Here is a 19,957-nt window from a genome sequence, read left to right on the forward strand (position 1 = left end):
CTGATATCCATTTCAACGTTTTTGACTTGAACTCAAAATAACTAGAGATTACTTACTACACTGAAAAGTATACACAGTGTTCACTAAAACTGTTAAGCTACGTGACGTGCCGATATATTAGAGGTTGCAGTTGCTTCGTCCGCTGCTAGAACTTGTCTGAAAGTGGAGTATGTGGTCCAATAAGGAATACCATCTCGTGACGCAATTGTTTAGACTAGAATTAAATAAATCACAACCCAATCATGATTGAGCACATAATGTTTCCCAAATATCTCTTAGTATAAGATAGTACTAATCTAGAATAATCGAAAACCCTTTTAAAAGTCATCAAAGCACTTTTGAAATTTCCTTATACGATAATTACTAAAAAAATCCACAATTCTATTATTTTTACCGAGAACTCAAAACCACAACTTTGTGTTTACTTTTACTAAAAACTCAAAAACCTAAACTTAGGGTTTTGTATATAGATTTTTTTAGAATTTTGATATTACCACAAACAAACCAAAACCTTTGAGAGATTCAAAACAAACAAAAAAAGAAGAGGTGGATGTCAGAATTTGAGATCCAAAAAGAAAAAAAAAAACAAAGATGCGGCTACTGGTTGGAATATCCTTCAGCATCTTTAACCGCACCTTTTTTTCTTTTTTTCTTTATTTTTCTTTAACCGCATCTTTAATATTTTTCGGTTTAAAAAGGATCATCGTCTCCCTCCTTCTTTCATCATCATCGTTTCCTTCACCATTCACGTTTCTCTTCTTCTCGTCACAAATTCCTTATCTCTCTCTCTCTTTCTCTCTTATATAAAGAGAGAAATATACAAAACCTCCAAGTACGTTTCATCGATCCTACCTAATTCATCAAAAAATTGTGTGAGGCTTATTTGATCAATAATTATGAATTCTGGTCGTCGATCGTTAATGTCCGCCACGGCGAGTCTGAGTTTGCTGTTGTGTATCTTCACCACCTTCGTCGTGGTGTCGAACGGTGAGCTTCAGAGATTTATAGAGCCGGCTAAAAGCGACGGTTCCGTTAGTTTTATAGTCATCGGAGATTGGGGTCGTCGTGGCTCCTTCAATCAGTCTCTCGTTGCTTATCAGGTTTGGTCCCAATAAATCATTCATGGAATATTCTAATAATATTCTTTCCTCGTACAATATGGTGTAATAAATTTTAACAGTTTAATTAAATATCCATTTATTTACAGATGGGAAAAATTGGAGAGAAGATTGACTTAGATTTCGTGGTGTCTACGGGAGATAACTTCTACGACAATGGATTGTTTAGTGAACATGATCCAAACTTCGAACAATCTTTCTCTAACATCTACACTGCTCCAAGTCTTCAGAAACAGTGGTACAGTGGTAATAATTCTTCTAAAACCCCCAAAGCTTTTGCTAAGTTTTAATATTTACAGAATTCTCATCAAATGTGATTATGAATGATGCAGTTTTGGGAAACCATGACTATAGAGGTGACGCAGAAGCTCAGCTGAGTTCTGTTCTCCGGGAAATCGACAGCCGTTGGATTTGTCTTCGATCATTTGTCGTTGATGCAGAGTTGGTAGAGATGTTCTTTGTTGACACGACTCCTTTCGTGAAAGAATACTACACAGAAGCAGATGGTCACTCATATGATTGGCGCGCAGTTCCATCTCGCAACTCTTATGTCAAAGCTCTTCTCCGTGATCTTGAAGTTTCCTTAAAGAGTTCTAAAGCAAGATGGAAGATTGTTGTTGGTCACCATGCAATGAGAAGCATTGGACATCATGGAGATACTAAAGAGCTCAACGAAGAGCTTCTTCCGATTCTTAAAGAGAACGGTGTTGATCTCTACATGAATGGACATGATCATTGTCTTCAACATATGAGTGATGAAGACAGTCCTATTCAGTTTCTAACTAGTGGTGCTGGATCCAAGGCTTGGAGAGGAGATATTAACCCAGTGACCATCAATCCCAAGCTACTGAAATTCTATTATGATGGTCAAGGATTCATGTCTGCTCGGTTCACTCACTCGGACGCAGAGATCGTCTTCTACGATGTCTTTGGTGAGATTTTGCACAAATGGGTCACTTCTAAACAACTTCTTCATTCCTCTGTTTGAAGATAAAAAGCCTTAATAAATTTGGCTTCCTTTGTAATTTTGTAACATACATTTAAGATTCTTAAGTCCTATTGCAGGCTAGGTAGGCTTCCTGCTTAGTTTAGCATCCCTATCATTTTTAGCAATAGCTTATTCCATCACAATAACATATATAATGTACGATCTTTTCCTCAAATTTTTGATACAAGTGTAATGATACCCTTAATGGGTATCTTCTTAATGCTACATAAGTTAGTCAACTGCATTACAGACCATGTTTTTAGTTCAATACAAAGTGGTACCTCGCATCTACATGGCTCTCAACATCCCAAAGGAACGACCCGAAAGTAACTGCCTCCAAGACGAGCCTCTTCATTCCACCGAAGCTGATCTTTATCTGTTCGTCCTTCGATGAATCGACTGTGCCCTCCGGTGTTATTACAATCTCAGGCTTACCAAACAATGCCTCTGTGTGCTTCTCGATGATTCCAACTGCTTCTCTTGATCTTATAGTGGCGTATCTCTGCAGCGTCTCCGCATCAAATGACATCACATATGACCTTAATCGGGATGGTTTAATCTCGCTGCCGAAGCCCTTAGCACTAACTCCGCCCGCAAATGCACCAACCTCTGGGTGAGACGATACAGCCGCCTGATATGTTGCCGTCCCCTCGGCTTGCTCAACGCTTGTTTTACTTTCATCCGACCCACCCGGAAGAATCTTCATCGTCTTCTCAAGCTGAAACCTTTGGTCCACCCTCTTCAAGAAATATCCATACATCACAGAAGCAGCGTAAACTTGGCCAACTCTGAGCTTGCTTATCTGTGCAACAGAGTTCAGATCACCCATTCTGCTTCCAAGAATCAAGGCAAGATGGTTGTGAATCATCTCGTACATCTCGGGCGAGTGAAGCCGCTCGAGTTTCTCCACTTTGGTCGGCCAAGTATCAACCCGACCAGACGGATCTGAAGATGGGCTTACTGAAGGTACAAGTGATACGTTAGCTTCCATGAACTTTTGAACCACCAATGCATACAAAATCTCTTCCAATGTTCTTCTTCTCTCGTTTTCCTTCAACTCCGCAATTCTCCTAAACACCAACAAAACATTACTCATTCAGAATCAAACTCATGTACAACTTCCAATCTATCGTATATACAAACAGATAATGAGTAATCCTTAAATTTTAGTTATCATTTATCTAGACACAGAGAAAAGTTCACATCACGTCTCCTTCACTTAATATGTCAAGCAAGTTTTAGTCTTTTAGATCGAAGATCTATACCTGTAGAGAACGATGTCGGTTCCAGGTACAGACGCTGAATCTTTGTTCTGTCCCTGAGAGTCCCGATCAGTTTGAAGCTGCTCAAGCTGCTGTTCAACAGCTGCAGGCACAAGATGAGGATGGCTCACCAAAATCTGAGACAGAAACTGACCAGCAGGCGATTGCAGCTGGAGCGGAGCGATCGGTTTGGGGGAAGAACCAGATGAAGCATCATTAGACGCTGAAGAAGCTCTAACCACAAAACTTCTCCGAGTTTTAGCAGTCGTTGTTAAGCTCTGTAATGATCTTGAGGATCTAGCAGACGCGTTTTGCTGCAAGTACATAATTTTTTTTTTAGTTTTTGCTGATTACGAGGAACTTCCTGGTAAAATCTGATTGAACATAACCGGAGCAGAATATTTGGAGAATGATTCGATTTTGAATTTTGATCATAAAAGTAGGTTAATTGAATCAAGTACAAGAGATTTGGGACATACCCTTAAACGAAGTTGAAGTCTTGAAGAACCAGAACGCGTGAATCCAGGGCCACTGGCGGTAAGGAACATAGATCCAGAACCGTTGTCGGAAGTTCTCGATGGTACGATGGGAGATCGAACCAAACTCGAGGTCAAGGCATCCATGGTTACTCTCTGAGGGTGAAAATAAGAGAGAAGTCGAAGTTTTGGTCGGAGGAAGGAGATAAGAAGAAACTTTAGACTAGCTTGAGAGAGAGAAATGTCGAGAATGGCGATCGATTGATATTACTGGTAAACAGACTTTGGTTTAGTTTTCCTGAGAAATAATGAGAGTCGGATTTGATTATTTATAATAATAAATGAAAGGACTCAGAAAATTATATTTTTCGTTTAAATATTTTGAGACCATGGAAATTATTTGAGGCCGTGTTTATGTTGTGTGTTCTTCGTTTCGTTTGTAGTTTGTACAATAACGATATTTTAAAAAAAAAAAGACGAATTATTCTTTTTGTAGCGTCATTGAAATATCGAACACAATAATATCACTATCTAATTACCTGAACTAGAAAGTTCGATAGTAAAATCCTTGCAGTCCTTAAAACTCTAAAGTCTAAACCAAATACTTTTCTCTTCTGTTTTCTTATTCAATCAAAAACTTTTTAGAAATTACTGGATGATTAGGTATATAGTATTTTGCCATTTTGGTCTAAAACTTTACATCATATTTAGTTATTTACCAATCTAGAATGGTCTCTAGGTTTTTAACTTTTTAACTTTTTAACTTTTTTTAACTAATCTTAGAAGCCTACTTTACGCAAACTAACGAGAAAAAGTAGAGTCAAACTAACGAAGGAAGAGAAACGTTGAGAGCCACCAACTGATGTTGTGTCCATTCCCACTTACACGTATTATTTATGAAACGTTTTGTTTGTTTTGTGACGCATGGGCTCTTTACCCCACTTGGGCTCAAGAATCGTATACACTAGAAAACAACCTTAACCTCACGGTGGATCCGTTACGTTACGTGTTCGCAATTTCCACGTAGTCGACATATAAATTGAGTAATTCTAAAACTATCCATTTTCCGAAATTTGTTGGTAAATCAAGCATTAGTTGATAGAGACAGAGAATCTTAAGTTATATCCACTCCGTTGGACAAAAAAAAATTAAAAATAACTCAAGGAGATAAGATAGAGAAGAAAATAACTGTTAAATACATTGATTAAAACTAAACTAATATATTTTTAAATATTATGGATTAGGGAAGATGGGTCTATTATTATTTGGGTGATTAATGTATTATTAACTAATTATGAACTTTAACTAAAAACGTCAATTATTTTCACGTGGCATGAAGTTGAAGAACCGACCAATTATTACAACACACTCTTCTCTTACATCTCTATCTTCTTAAGTTCTTTCCTTTGTTCTTCGATTTGATCACCAACTCTCACATATTTCGAAATCGTCACACTTTGTTGCGTGTCGTCTTCTCTCTCTCATAATTCTTGAGTTTCACGTCTCAAGATTTGATCACTTCTGCCAATTTTCCAGATTGATCTCTCTAATTATGGCTTCCATGAGTTTCGCCTTGAATCGCTTCTCTGGACTCTCCTCTAAAACCACCTTATCAGCTGACTTCGATCCATCCTCTCGCCGGAGTTTTCTACCGCCGACTAGAGTTGGACTTAAGATCTCTTCCGCCGCCGAATCGGAGCCTGATCTCAGTGTCACTGTAAATGGCCTGAAAATGCCCAATCCTTTCGTGATCGGGTCGGGTCCACCGGGTACCAACTACACCGTCATGAAGAGAGCCTTTGATGAAGGTTGGGGGGCCGTCATCGCCAAAACCGTAAGCTCTTGAGATTTGACTTTTTCAATTTTAGAGTAGATGATGATTGAGTCTGTTTTGCGTTGACTATGTTGGAACATAGGATTTGGTTGTGTTTGTGTATGATGATGATGATATTGAGTTTCGTCTGAATCTGTGATTGGATGATTTAGGTATCTTTAGATGCATCCAAAGTTATCAACGTGACACCTAGATATGCTCGGCTACGAACCGGATCCAATGGCTCAGCCAAAACAGATGTAATTGGGTGGCAGAACATAGAACTCATCAGTGACAGACCTCTTGAAACCATGCTCAAAGAGTTTGAGCGGTTGAAAAAAGAGTATCCTGATCGGATTCTGATTGCTTCAGTCATGGAGGAATATAACAAAACTGCTTGGGAAGAGCTTATCGACCGTGTTGAGCAAACTGGTGTTGTGAGTTTTCCCTAAAACACAGATTCTTATTCTTCCTTGTGGTTAGATTCTCTTTCACTTTGTCTGATATTAGTATACATTGTTGAAGAGACAGTTCTGGATGATTGTTGTGTAGGATGCTTTAGAAATCAACTTCTCGTGTCCTCATGGTATGCCAGAGCGCAGAATGGGTGCCGCTGTTGGACAAGATTGTGCGCTTCTCGACGAGGTTTGCGGATGGATTAATGCTAAAGCTACAGTTCCTGTATGGGCTAAGATGACTCCTAATATTACTGACATAACTGAGGTGTGACATCTAATTCTCTCAGCCTTTTTGCTTCCTGGTTTTTCAACCATTTTGTATAAAGCCTATCCTTGTAGAAAATGAAAAAAAAACTTTGATGCAAGTTTATTGAAAAGCTCCCTACTTAAAGCTGAGTTATTGTTACTCTGTTTTGCTCTGCTTTGACCATGTCCGTTTTGCTTTTTCTTTTGAATAGCCTGCTAGGGTGTCACTAAAATCCGGATGTGAAGGAATTGCAGCGATCAATACAATCATGAGTGTAATGGGAATTGATATGAAGACGTTGCGTCCTGAGCCATGCGTTGAAGGGTTAGCTAGATAGCACTTTTATAATGTCAAACGTTTTGGCAAATCTTGTAATGGCATTACAAGAATAGCTAACGTTGATAGTGTTTTGCAGTTACTCCACTCCAGGGGGATACTCTTATAAGGCCGTTCGCCCAATTGCACTGGCAAAAGTTATGAACATTGCCAAAATGATGAAATCTGAGTTTAGTGAGGATCGCTCGCTTTCGGGTATTGGAGGAGTTGAAACTGGCTATGATGCCGCTGAATTCATTCTCCTTGGATCAAATACTGTACAGGTAACTAAACTCAACACTATCCTCACTCTTTTGTTTTAGACTTTATGCCTTGAGAGAAACTTAGTTTTACTGCTTTTTGTTGGAAGGTATGCACCGGTGTGATGATGCACGGCTATGGTCATGTGAAAACCCTTTGCGCTGAGCTGAAAGATTTCATGAAACAACACAACTTCTCTACAATAGAAGAGTTCAGAGGGTATGAACAACTTTCCTTTTAGACTTTTATATCATTCTTTTCGCTTGCTTGGTTGCTTGCTGAGCAAGTTCTTCGTGTTGTTTGTTGGCTTAGGCATTCGCTGCAGTACTTTACAACACACACAGATTTAGTTAAGAGACAGAAAGAAGCAGTTGAGCAGAGAAAAGCTGAGAAGAGAGGCTTGAAATCTGATAAAGATTGGACCGGGGATGGGTTCGTGAAGGAGACTGAGAGTATGGTTTCTAACTAAGTTAGTAGCCTGATGAAGTTATGACCACCCAAATATTTCAATAAAGGTTCAGCAACTTCATTCACAACTCACATGCAAATTACGAAGGCTCTTTCTTTCAAATGTTTAAAATCAACTTCTTAAATCTCACTTGAAAAGAAATAACTAAATTTTATGTTTCTTAATTTTCTTCTCGTTGTGTATTATTCATCTTGTATCCATCCATAGCAACCATTTCTTTGTTACTTCAAGTTGGCTTAAATTTTGGCCAATAATAATACCATAGACCTTCTCCATGAAGCAAGATGTTGCGGTAGTAACCTTTTATTAAGGTGTGATTTGGCTAAAGAAACTTGGTCTTATATCATTAAAATTAGATATTGAACAAAATCAAGTATGAGCTGATAGAACCAAGATTAGTAGGAAGCTAATCAAACAACTCTGGATACATTTACTAGGAAAATATGGTCATGCTTATTTTTATACGCATCATTTGAATCCGAAGAGGGGAAAAAGGCAACAAAACGGGCTTAATGAGAAATTGACTATGGAAGAAATATCAAAAAGCCAAAAGTGGCCACGACTTTCTGCATCGCAATGATACCTATATTAGAAGCTACTTAAAAATTTTAACACAAAAAAGAAAAACATTTAGTTTCCTCCTACCTTACCTACCTACGTTTACGTGATCATCAACAATTCTATTTTTACTAATTTACTCATTAATATATCTTCTAAAGTATACATAAACAAACAAACTGTACGAAGAAATTGAAATATAAATATCAAGGAAATTGGTAGCAGTTGTTGAGTTATTTCAATGATGCTGTGAAGTGGAAACATTTATTACGTAACGCATATCCGTTTTGTATATAAACTCTTATTTTTCGGCTGTATATATAATCTTTTTAGAGATTTTCCGTGAGAAATAGATTAAATATTGTTGCCATAATAACCTGTAATCTCAGGAGAATCCTAACGGAAAAGAGAATATTAGACGATAGTATTATATGGAGTATTAATTACTTATTAACAATTCTAGGAGATAATATCAGCACACAACAATAAAAGAAATTACTAATTTACTGGAATCATGTATTCACCGTAATTATTTAAGGAGAGGAAAAAAAAAATACAAGCTCTTTCTCTATAAACACACACTCTCAGGAGAGAAGTTGTATTGATCGTCTTCTCTTTCCCTAAACACACTGATTATTTTCTCTCCGACGCCGCCATGTCTCTGCTCTCAGATCTCGTTAACCTCAACCTCACCGATGCCACCGGGAAAATCATCGCCGAATACATATGGTTCGATCTCGCTTCTCTCTGTTTCACTTTAACCACAAGTGTCATGTATCGTTCTTTCTTCATATTGCTGCGATCCAAAAGTTTATCTCTTTTGTTATATTGATCTTTTTGCGAGTTTGGGTATGAACATGATTCATTTCATGGAGTGTTTCGTTGTCCTGCTTTGAATTAATACGTGTGTTAAAAACATAAAGCTTGTCTCTTTTTTTTGTCTTCTTGTAGTTTTTTTGAGTTTTTTTGTATGATTGTTGAATAAACAGGATCGGTGGATCTGGAATGGATATCAGAAGCAAAGCCAGGGTATTTGATTTATAAATCTCCCTCATGTGTTTATTTTTCATCCTCTGTTTTCTGATTTGTTTTTGAATGATACAGACACTACCAGGACCAGTGACTGATCCATCAAAGCTTCCCAAGTGGAACTACGACGGATCCAGCACCGGTCAGGCTGCTGGAGAAGACAGTGAAGTCATTCTATAGTACTATGCTCATCCCTCATCTCTATTTATCTATTTGTTGTCTCTATATGAAGTAATTCATATCTTAATCTTGGTCTTGCTTTGTTTGTTAATTAAATAAAAGCCCTCAGGCAATATTCAAGGATCCCTTCAGGAAAGGCAACAACATCCTGGTGGGTTTATTTGATATGATTAGTGTGACAGATTCAACTTGGATATAAATCAGATTATTGATTATTGTGAGATATGCAGGTGATGTGTGATGCTTACACACCAGCTGGTGATCCTATTCCAACCAACAAGAGGCACAACGCTGCTAAGATCTTCAGCCACCCCGACGTTGCCAAGGAGGAGCCTTGGTACACTCTTCTTCTTCTGTTGGTCTCTCTGTATATCTAAATCAGATTCTGATTGTCTCTTTGTGTGATTCAAAAGGTATGGGATTGAGCAAGAATACACTTTGATGCAAAAGGATGTGAACTGGCCAATTGGTTGGCCTGTTGGTGGCTACCCTGGCCCTCAGGTAAAAATCCAGTTACCATTTGATCCTAATGTTTTTAACAACACATTTTTGACATCTGATAAAATGTATTTCGTGGTTGAAACAGGGACCTTACTACTGTGGTGTGGGAGCTGACAAAGCCATTGGTCGTGACATTGTGGATGCTCACTACAAGGCCTGTCTTTACGCCGGTATTGGTATTTCTGGTATCAATGGAGAAGTCATGCCAGGCCAGTGGGAGTTCCAAGTCGGCCCTGTTGAGGGTATTAGTTCTGGTGATCAAGTCTGGGTTGCTCGATACCTTCTCGAGGTATTAATCTGCTTTTAGTCCGGTTCTATTACAGATACAAAGCTTCAAATTTGCTAATGATAATCTTCTCTTTTGACAGAGGATCACTGAGATCTCTGGTGTAATTGTCAGCTTCGACCCGAAACCAGTCCCGGTTAGTTTCTTACTTGCCCTCCAATACTTTTATATTCAATAACCATATGTCTAATGTTGTTGTAACATTCTTGAATTGGTTTAGGGTGACTGGAATGGAGCTGGAGCTCACTGCAACTACAGCACTAAGACAATGAGAAACGATGGAGGATTAGAAGTGATCAAGAAAGCGATAGGGAAGCTTCAGCTGAAACACAAAGAACACATTGCTGCTTACGGTGAAGGAAACGAGCGTCGTCTCACTGGAAAGCACGAAACCGCAGACATCAACACATTCTCTTGGGGAGTCGCGAACCGTGGAGCGTCAGTGAGAGTGGGACGTGACACAGAGAAGGAAGGTAAAGGGTACTTCGAAGACAGAAGGCCAGCTTCTAACATGGATCCTTACGTTGTCACCTCCATGATCGCTGAGACGACCATACTCGGTTGATGACACATTTCATGATTTGATTTCTCTCCAATTTGGTTTTTTTTTTTTCCCTTTTGATTGCACTTTTCGATAATAAAAAAATAATTCTTATTATGGGCGTATTGTTGTGACATTTTGTGTTTTGTTTCGAATAATTAAATAAGCGCTTCTTAAGGTGAAAATAAATAATAATTAGTGATTTTTAATCTTTGATATGATAGCAACGAAGTTAAGGCGGGTGTTTCGGACGTTGAATTGGGATAAGATTTGTGCAATTAATAATTAGGAATTATATAATTATTGTGTAAGATAATCTCGAATATTCATTACAATAATATACACATGTGACCTACTTACTTAGGAACAAGAAAATAAATAGAAGATAAAATTCCGAAGACGAAGGGGTGGTGGAATATTAGGTGAGAACAGCGTAATGGTCGTCACGTGCTCTGTTTTCCTAGTCTCATGCATTGAAGTTCGCAAACTATAGCTTTTGGTAGGAAAAGTCAAAATTAACTTTGTGATATTTATTGTCATGAGTGGGGAAATTCGTGACTCTCTTTCCCACTCAGAATTTACTTCATAGATTAAGCATAAAAGAGGGTGACGAAAAGTAGTATAAATATTTTCCTAAGTTTTGGCAAAGTCATACAAATTCACAAGTACATTTTTAGTACTTCAGTGCATAGTGTCACACTTTAATTGTTGCTGCCATTTGTACACGTTTCTTTTAAAGTAGATTAATGTGGAAAATCATGACAACCTACCCACTTGATTTCGCTTTTAAATAAAGAAATTGAAAAGATATAAAGCCATGATCGTTGTTGTCGACTAACACGAAAAAGAAAAGCTTACGATTGGTGATCTATGGAATATACAAATTTAAAGAATACATGGAATGTTATTATTAGTAGTTCAACTAATACCTTAGTTTTATAATGCAGATTCCGATTTACATTTTCCAAACGGAAAAAAGCAATTGTTAGGAAACTTTACTTTTTAATGAACGGAATATTAGGTTTAAATGATAGATAAATTAATTGAACATGGACTCTTTGCATTTCAACATGCAAAAACTTCTAGCTATTTAAATCAATCTTCGTTTTTTTCTTCTTATTTGGACAAAATATAACCGAATAATATATATATAATTAAAATTCTTGTAAATCTTTATAAATTTATTTAATTTTTTTGTAAATTCTTTAAAATAATCTTAAAATTATAATGAGTCTTGTTTTATTCCGTTAGAGCTAAATAAACATTCTCAAAATTACACACTCAAAATTACTTTTCCCCTCCAATAGCGGCGAAAAACATCAGCAATATCGTCACGACGGACGAAGAAGCCAACGATACGCTTGTAGCCTCAACCGTGATGAAATAGTGGCGGTTTATCGTCAACATACGGCTCAATATCCAACATCCTATTAGATAACATTGTTAATAATGTTTTGCATCGTTTAAAAGAAATTCTTCAATTAGCAAAAAGGAAATCTATAATACAAAATGACAAATTTAAATATTGAAAATTAACTTAAAATATGTTATTGTCTATGCATATTTCACTAAAGTTAAATCTAAGATAATAGATTTATGGTGATTATGAATATAATTTAGGAATTATACTCTTTTTTTTTTGGGCAAATAATTTAGTGATTAGACAATATCCAAATAGATTAGATTAAGAAAAGAAGTGAGTACAATTGTAAATTGAAGTTTAACTTGTGAACAGTTTGTACCAAAAAAAATTTAAAAATTAATCTTAATAAATCACTATTAATTAATAATTTTTCTGGTCTCGAATTAGGTTTTTGTAGTATTAAAATTCGATAAAAAAAATAAAAAAAATAATAATTTATTTGAAAATCTTATATAGACTATATAGTCCAATCTAGAATCTTAAATTAATAACTTATCAATATATATATATATATATATATATATCCATATATATAATATACAATACATACCTTTTATTTAAATATAAATATAAACTTATCAAAAAGTTACAATGTCAAAAATACGACGTAGCCATGAAATTGTATTTTTATATATTGATAAGGTTATAAACTTATTAATTTTATGATATATTCACATTTTATAAGATATATATATTATTCAGTATATATATATTGATTTTATTAATAAGTTTATAAATAGGTGCACTCTCATGGGCCATGGCTACATTGTATTTCAGAGACAGTACCTTTTTCTATGTAAAGTATTCAATAAAATAATTTGTGGAAAAAATAATAAAAAAATCATATAATTTGTGGATAAAATAAAATAACGAACTTATTGGGTCTTTAGCTTTAAGCTTCTCGGCCCATAGTATTAATACCCACCAGCCTTAAATGATATCGTTTTGAAAACAACCCTTGAAGATTCTATCTAGCCCAATGTTCGCCGTGTAAGAAGATGACCACTGAGCAAAAACCACGTTAAAACCCTCCGCCTCTGAAATTCCGGAGGGGGATGAAATGGCTGCAATGGCTCGCTGTGCTTTGATTCCATCTATAAACCCAGCTCATAGCTTCCGTCATCAGTTTCCGCAACCCAATGCGTCATTCTATTTACCTCCCACTCTTCCGATTTTTTCGCGTGTTCGGAGATTTGGAATTTCCGGCGGATATCGCCGCCGTGTGATCACCATGGCCGCCGGAACTGATCACTACTCGACTTTGAATGTGAACCGCAATGCCACCTTGCAGGAGATCAAGAGCTCGTATAGAAAACTCGCTCGCAAGGTTACTACTCTTCGAGATTCAAGTTTGTTTTTGTTTTTTCTTTCTTCCCATTTTCGGTTTCTCTCGAATTGAATTGAAGCTTAGGGTTTGTAATGGTGTAACAGTATCACCCAGATATGAACAAGAACCCTGGTGCAGAAGATAAGTTCAAACAGATAAGTGCTGCTTACGAGGTAACACAAGTTCTGTCATCTATCTTTTTTGAAATTTCTAGTTTTGATTGATGAAGTTTTGTTGCTTATAACACCTGGGAATGAAGCATTTGTGTAGGTATTATCTGATGAGGAGAAGAGATCTGCCTATGATCGGTTCGGCGAGGCTGGTTTAGAAGGTGATTTTAATGGATCACAGGATACTTCACCAGGGGTAAGTCATCATCTTTGAACTATTTCTTAGGATATCAGAACATTTTAATTGTTTAATGAGCTCCTTGATTCTATTCTTCATTCTTCAGGTGGATCCATTTGACTTGTACAGTGCATTCTTTGGAGGTTCTGATGGATTCTTTGGGGGAATGGGTGAATCAGGAGGGATGGGTTTTGATTTCATGAATAAGAGAAGCCTAGACCTTGACATTCGGTAACATTTTTACTTTGTTTATGAGCTATAAATACTTTTAATTCTGTTTTTTCATGAATTGGCATTTGCTTACTGTCCTTACTTGTGTAGTGAGTGATAATTTGCTATAGGAAATCAGAGATTATTGTTATTTACTTTTGTTAGGCTAATATTGTGGTCTTGTCTTGTCTGTTAGCTGAATGTGTTTTATTTTCTTGATAATGGAGGAAGTTATCTATCTCTCATAATCTTTGTTTCTGGTTTGATTGCGGGGACGTGTATACTAGATATGACCTGCGGTTGAGCTTTGAAGAGGCAGTTTTTGGAGTAAAACGGGAGATTGAGGTTTCTTATTTAGAAACATGTGATGGTTGTGGAGGAACTGGTGCTAAATCCAGTAACTCCATTAAACAGTGTAGTAGTTGTGATGGTAAAGGACGTGTGATGAATTCTCAGAGAACACCCTTTGGAATCATGTCTCAGGTAATTCATTATACCCGAATACTGTATTGATCACTTGCTATTACTAAAATGAAATTTTTCATTTCCCTTGATGCTTGCTATAGATGATAATATGTGTCATATAGGTGTCCACTTGCTCCAAATGTGGTGGTGAAGGAAAAACTATCACTGATAAGTGTCGAAAGTGCATTGGCAACGGGAGACTACGGGCTAGGAAAAAGATGGATGTTGTAGTCCCTCCTGGTGTCAGCGATAGAGCCACAATGCGAATTCAAGGAGAAGGTAACATGGACAAGAGAAGGTACAGGAGAATCTGCTATGATCTTTTCTGATATTAACTGCTCTGGCGATTGGTTCTTTTCAACATGGTTTCTGTTTTCCGTAGTGGAAGAGCTGGTGACTTGTTCATCGTACTTCAAGTTGATGAGAAGCGTGGAATTCGGCGGGAAGGGCTTAATTTATACTCCAATATCAACATAGATTTCACAGATGCTATACTTGGGGCGACCACAAAGGTGGTTATAAAATTGTTTATTCCTGGTGACGTTATTCGGAAGTATGAATCTTGTAGGCACATGACATCTTTCTTTGTCAGGTAGAAACGGTTGAGGGATCAATGGATCTTCGGATTCCGCCAGGAACTCAACCTGGCGACACCGTAAAATTACCTAGGAAAGGAGTTCCAGACACGGATAGACCTTCAATCCGGGGAGACCATTGCTTTGTAGTGAAAATTTCGATCCCCAAAAAACTGAGGTTTGTCTCACATCACTTCCCTTTTTTTTCCCTTTATGTCGTTATTCTATACTAAAAAACTGCTTGAAACATCGAATATGGTAGCGAGAGGGAGCGCAAGTTGGTAGAGGAATTCTCGTCGCTCAGAAGATCTAGTAGTAGTACTGGACCTACTGGTACAATGCTATCCCAATCTAATTGAAACTCATAATTTTCAATACACAATGTTAAAATCTTATAATCCCCACTTGTAGAAACTCGTCAAGAGGAGCAGAGTTTTGGCTCAGAGCCCAGAAAAGAACCATCTTTGTGGCATAAAATGAAGAATTTCATAAGGTAATCTCATAGAAACCTTTTTCTCAGTAGTTCATCAAAAGACACAACATTGTTGTCTTGGTCTGATACATAGTTTTTAATGTCACGTGTTATATAGACCAGAAGATTCAAGAACGAAATTTGGGACTATGAGCTTAAACCCATCATTACCATTACGAAGAATGAAAGTGTCAGAGACTTCAATTGCTTTTTCAGTCTTGGCTCTGTGCGTTATAACCTCGGCTGTTGCATTGGTACAGAAGAAGGGTAATCGCTTGAAACAAAAGAAAGAAACTTAATTTCGTCAAAAACCCTGAAACCCCACAGGTAGAAGTTTAATTTCAAGTAACAGAGAGCTTTTTACAAGATTTAAAAGGCCCTCGGTCATACAATTCTAGTTTCTAGAGATTGTTTGTCACGCAGAAGAGATATGATCTTGTATGTATGTTTTATCATTTATATATGGTTAAGAGCCTAGTTGTGATATACAACGAAAGGAATGTTATTACTTGAACAAATGTTTATGTATGCTAGACCAGCTTAAACCGTGACAGAACTATGCTTTGAACTCAATTCAGTCCTCTTATTTACTTTGTTTGTCCCTCTCTCATTAGAGGAACCTTTTTAGGCAATCAAGAAAAGGTTTCCCATAATCCCATATCTATTAGTATAGTCTTTTATTGCTTAGTGGGTCTCAACACACAGCTACTATACTTAGTATTTACATTATGATGACTAACGTCTTTATCTTCCAAAGTAAAACAATAGTAAAGCCAGCTAGATAGTTAAAAACACAACTCAATAGTATACCTTTTGTTAAATGGCTTAAAAACAACTCAATATTCCAACTACCAAACTGTTTATCCACATGTGCGATCGAAAATAGATCCATTAAATTACTACACTTCATATAGTTTTACTCTTTTCTTCTAAAATGTAACGCCCAACCACATATCAATGTAACCGTCGTGAATCTTTTTTCATCTTTTATTGTAAATTATCCAAAATATGAATCACAATAATATTACCTTTGTGGACCATGAAATAATTTATTCGATGGATAGAAAAATTGGTAAGATAGTAAGATTAATGGGACCCTTTAGATTGATGCCGTTGATATGCAGAGAGTGGAGACAATAAAAAAACAGAGAATGCGTTACTTGTAAATAAAAGAGCCTACTTTGAATGCTGTTAAATTATTGTTGTTGGCTTTTTTACATGTTTATGGTCCTACCTTTCTCTGCATACCCATGTTCATTTTTTTCTTTTCTTTTACAACCATGCATTATCATACTACTATAGTAAGAAAAAATCAATTTTATTATTAAAGAAGCAAAACAAAAAAAAATACATAGAATTAAGTGTTATCTTGAGAAGAGTGATTCCACTTTACTCAGATGCAGGGAATTTCATAATCAAAACCTTTGTATTCCATTTCTCCATAAACACACACACCCACTTGCTAATTTTCTTGTTAATCCGATTGATTATTAAACTCTAAGTTTTTGTAATCCAGTTAATAATCTTTAGCAGTTGGAATTTAGATAAGACAACACAGCTTAGTGGTACGAATGATTCACATAAGATTCTATAATATCAATAAGTTAAAACATAAAAACCAATAATAGAAATTAAAAAAAAAAAAATACAAATATTTTTGTCGAAGCATATAAAGACATACGTCACTGTTGTATAGAAATTGTCGTTTTTGTCACATTTAGATTTTAATTTGAAAAAATTTCAAAACTCGAAAAAAACAAAAAGTGGAGAAAAAGAGAAAGAGAGAGTGTTAAGAGTGTTGACTAGCTTCACTCTTTCTCTGTAAACCACACACACAGCTTCTTCACTGAGAGCTTTTTTCTAGGGTTTCTCTCTTTGTTTCTTACAATGCGACTCTTCTTCACACCGTCAATGTCCAATCTCTCCATATTCTTCTCGATTCTTCTCCTTTCTCTTCCTCTTCCGTCAATCGGAGATCTCGCCGCCGACAAATCCGCTCTTCTCTCTTTTCGTTCCGCCGTCGGTGGTCGTACATTACTCTGGGACGTCAAGCAAACCTCACCATGCAACTGGACCGGCGTCTTATGCGACGGTGGTCGTGTTACTGCTCTTCGTCTTCCCGGTGAAACGCTCTCCGGTCATATACCGGAGGGTATTTTTGGTAATTTAACTCAGCTCCGGACGCTTAGTCTCCGTCTCAATGGTCTTACTGGTTCTCTTCCTTTGGATCTCGGAAGCTGCTCCGATCTTCGGCGTTTGTACCTGCAGGGTAACAGATTCTCCGGTGAGATTCCGGAGGTTTTGTTTAGTCTTAGTAACCTTGTTAGGTTGAATCTAGCTGAGAATGAATTTAGTGGAGAGATCTCGTCAGGGTTTAAAAACCTTACTAGGCTTAAGACTCTGTACCTGGAGAATAACAAGCTCTCTGGCTCTCTTTTAGACTTGGATTTGTCTTTGGATCAGTTCAACGTTTCTAATAACTTGTTGAACGGATCTATACCTAAGAGTTTGCAGAAGTTTGATTCTGATTCGTTTGTGGGAACTTCTCTCTGCGGCAAACCGCTTGTTGTCTGCTCTAATGAGGGAACTGTGCCAAGCCAGCCAATTTCTGTTGGCAATATTCCCGGAACTGTTGAAGGAAGTGAGGAGAAGAAGAAAAGGAAGAAGCTTTCTGGTGGAGCTATAGCTGGAATAGTGATTGGATGTGTGGTTGGTTTGTCCCTGATTGTTATGATTTTGATGGTTCTCTTTAGGAAAAAGGGGAACGAGAGAACAAGGGCCATTGACCTTGCAACCATCAAGCACCATGAAGTTGAAATTCCTGGCGAGAAAGCGGCCGTGGAAGCACCGGAGAATAGGAGCTATGTAAATGAGTACTCTCCGTCTGCAGTGAAAGCTGTGGAAGTGAACAGTTCAGGGATGAAGAAGTTAGTGTTTTTTGGGAATGCGACAAAGGTCTTCGATCTTGAGGATCTGTTGAGAGCTTCAGCGGAGGTTCTGGGGAAAGGAACGTTCGGGACAGCTTATAAAGCGGTGCTTGACGCGGTGACATTGGTGGCTGTGAAGAGACTGAAGGATGTAACGATGGCGGACAGAGAGTTTAAGGAGAAGATTGAGGTTGTTGGGGCGATGGATCATGAGAACTTGGTGCCCTTGAGAGCGTACTATTACAGTGGAGACGAGAAGCTGCTTGTCTATGACTTCATGCCTATGGGAAGCTTATCAGCTCTCTTACACGGTGAGAACTACCCCTCTCTTTCTTTCTCAGCGAAAAATTTGATTTTTATTGTTAATAGTTCTCTGCTGAATCTTAAGTTTGGCATAATTAGTAATGGATTCGTTAATATACATTACTGTTAAGAAAGAAATGACAAAGATTCTATCATGAAATGATTAGTTTGGTACTGCATCACATTGACAAGGATCAGTGAAGAGTTTTTATCATTCACATGGCTTACACAGGACGTCTATGAATTAGTGGGGACAGTAGATAACCTTGGATTCCTTGACTAGCTGTGATAATTGATCTTTTAGAATTGTATTTTGAACAAAGAAAAATCCAGACCTCCTGTGTTCTACTTTCAGACAGTAGTTTTTTTTGTGTATTGAGCTTAATGTCATGCTATGTTACAGGAAACAAAGGTGCAGGCCGGCCTCCATTGAACTGGGAAGTCAGATCAGGCATCGCCCTTGGAGCTGCTCGTGGCTTAGACTATCTTCACTCACAAGACCCACTGAGCTCTCACGGAAACGTCAAGTCCTCCAATATCCTCTTAACAAACTCCCATGACGCACGAGTGTCTGATTTCGGCCTGGCTCAGCTTGTAAGCGCCTCATCCACAACCCCAAACCGGGCCACTGGGTACCGTGCGCCAGAAGTAACTGACCCGAGGCGTGTCTCACAGAAAGCGGACGTGTACAGCTTTGGTGTGGTGTTGCTAGAGTTGCTCACCGGAAAAGCTCCGTCTAACTCGGTGATGAACGAGGAAGGAATGGATTTGGCGAGGTGGGTGCATTCAGTGGCGAGAGAGGAGTGGAGGAATGAGGTTTTTGACTCGGAGCTGATGAGTATCGAGACAGTTGTCTCGGTGGAAGAAGAGATGGCGGAAATGCTGCAGCTGGGCATTGACTGTACAGAGCAGCACCCAGACAAGCGGCCAGTTATGGTGGAGGTGGTGAGAAGGATCCAGGAGTTGCGCCAATCGGGTGCAGATCGGGTGGGGTAAGACCATCAGATGAAAGGAGACTTGAGACATGAGTCTGTTCGATGATCTGAAGCGGCGACGTTTTCAGTGTTTAGTTTTAAGAATATGGCGGGAATTAGAGTTGGGGTCGTTAATTAGATGTTTTTAATTTTGGTTTTTTTTTTTTGGTTTCTTTCATGTGTGGGCACTGATGATGAGGAGTTTCGTGGTGGTTGTAATTATTAGTGCTTTTAACTTTAACTTTATTTTCAATATTGTTTTTCAGCTTTTTGTCTCTATGATATGATAGTAAGCAATGCAGACAAAAAAAGAAGATAGTATAGTTTAAATTCATATTAATACATAGACTAACGGACATGAAACTTGCAGTAAGACGACAGGTGATAATGTAATGTCTTTATGATCATACATTCACATTTACGCCTGCTTA

General features: G+C 37.6%; 6 protein-coding genes and 1 long non-coding RNA gene across 8 annotated transcripts; 6 read left to right on the top strand and 1 right to left on the bottom strand.

Moving 5' to 3' along the window:
* Positions 1–498: 498 nt before the first annotated feature.
* On the top strand, positions 499–2,349 carry PAP17 (purple acid phosphatase 17). The gene is made up of 3 exons (NM_112660.6): positions 499–1,100; positions 1,208–1,364; positions 1,451–2,349. Exons 1-3 carry the CDS (start codon positions 897–899, stop codon positions 2,104–2,106), a joined length of 1,017 nt encoding a protein of 338 aa, NP_566587.1. The 5' UTR covers positions 499–896; the 3' UTR covers positions 2,107–2,349.
* Positions 2,228–4,269, bottom strand: AT3G17800 (alanine-tRNA ligase, putative (DUF760)). Of its 2 annotated transcripts, none has more exons than NM_112661.3 (3): positions 3,848–4,269; positions 3,372–3,682; positions 2,228–3,176 (listed from the first exon to the last, which is right to left on the bottom strand). In NM_112661.3, exons 1-3 carry the CDS (start codon positions 3,989–3,991, stop codon positions 2,366–2,368), a joined length of 1,266 nt encoding a protein of 421 aa, NP_566588.1. In that variant the 5' UTR covers positions 3,992–4,269; the 3' UTR covers positions 2,228–2,365. The 2 variants fall into 2 exon arrangements, with proteins under 2 accessions (NP_566588.1, NP_001078173.1); NM_001084704.1 differs by having other exon boundaries at positions 3,830–4,269.
* AT3G03535 lies at positions 2,710–3,306 on the top strand. The gene has a single exon (NR_141009.1). It is a non-coding gene; the product is annotated as an other RNA (long non-coding RNA).
* Positions 4,270–5,107: 838 nt separating the features above from the next.
* On the top strand, positions 5,108–7,806 carry PYD1 (pyrimidine 1). The gene is made up of 7 exons (NM_112662.4): positions 5,108–5,678; positions 5,831–6,094; positions 6,210–6,380; positions 6,574–6,686; positions 6,778–6,961; positions 7,048–7,157; positions 7,251–7,806. Exons 1-7 carry the CDS (start codon positions 5,397–5,399, stop codon positions 7,405–7,407), a joined length of 1,281 nt encoding a protein of 426 aa, NP_188408.1. The 5' UTR covers positions 5,108–5,396; the 3' UTR covers positions 7,408–7,806.
* Positions 7,807–8,318: 512 nt separating this feature from the next.
* Positions 8,319–10,713, top strand: GLN1.3 (glutamine synthetase 1.3). The gene is made up of 9 exons (NM_112663.3): positions 8,319–8,694; positions 8,955–8,994; positions 9,070–9,173; positions 9,277–9,325; positions 9,405–9,511; positions 9,588–9,675; positions 9,761–9,964; positions 10,044–10,097; positions 10,182–10,713. Exons 1-9 carry the CDS (start codon positions 8,621–8,623, stop codon positions 10,524–10,526), a joined length of 1,065 nt encoding a protein of 354 aa, NP_188409.1. The 5' UTR covers positions 8,319–8,620; the 3' UTR covers positions 10,527–10,713.
* Positions 10,714–12,870: 2,157 nt separating this feature from the next.
* AT3G17830 (Molecular chaperone Hsp40/DnaJ family protein) lies at positions 12,871–15,923 on the top strand. The gene is made up of 11 exons (NM_112664.3): positions 12,871–13,252; positions 13,357–13,425; positions 13,523–13,618; positions 13,707–13,831; positions 14,098–14,293; positions 14,398–14,573; positions 14,658–14,787; positions 14,868–15,028; positions 15,113–15,183; positions 15,262–15,343; positions 15,441–15,923. Exons 1-11 carry the CDS (start codon positions 12,986–12,988, stop codon positions 15,619–15,621), a joined length of 1,554 nt encoding a protein of 517 aa, NP_188410.2. The 5' UTR covers positions 12,871–12,985; the 3' UTR covers positions 15,622–15,923.
* Positions 15,924–17,025: 1,102 nt separating this feature from the next.
* RLK902 (receptor-like kinase 902) lies at positions 17,026–19,855 on the top strand. The gene is made up of 2 exons (NM_112665.3): positions 17,026–18,560; positions 18,956–19,855. The coding sequence occupies exons 1-2, from the start codon at positions 17,210–17,212 to the stop codon at positions 19,546–19,548; spliced, it is 1,944 nt and encodes a 647-aa protein (NP_566589.1). The 5' UTR covers positions 17,026–17,209; the 3' UTR covers positions 19,549–19,855.
* Positions 19,856–19,957: the final 102 nt, after the last annotated feature.

This window comes from Arabidopsis thaliana, chromosome 3, assembly GCF_000001735.4.
Source record: "Arabidopsis thaliana chromosome 3, partial sequence".
Classification (NCBI taxonomy): domain Eukaryota; kingdom Viridiplantae; phylum Streptophyta; class Magnoliopsida; order Brassicales; family Brassicaceae; genus Arabidopsis; species Arabidopsis thaliana.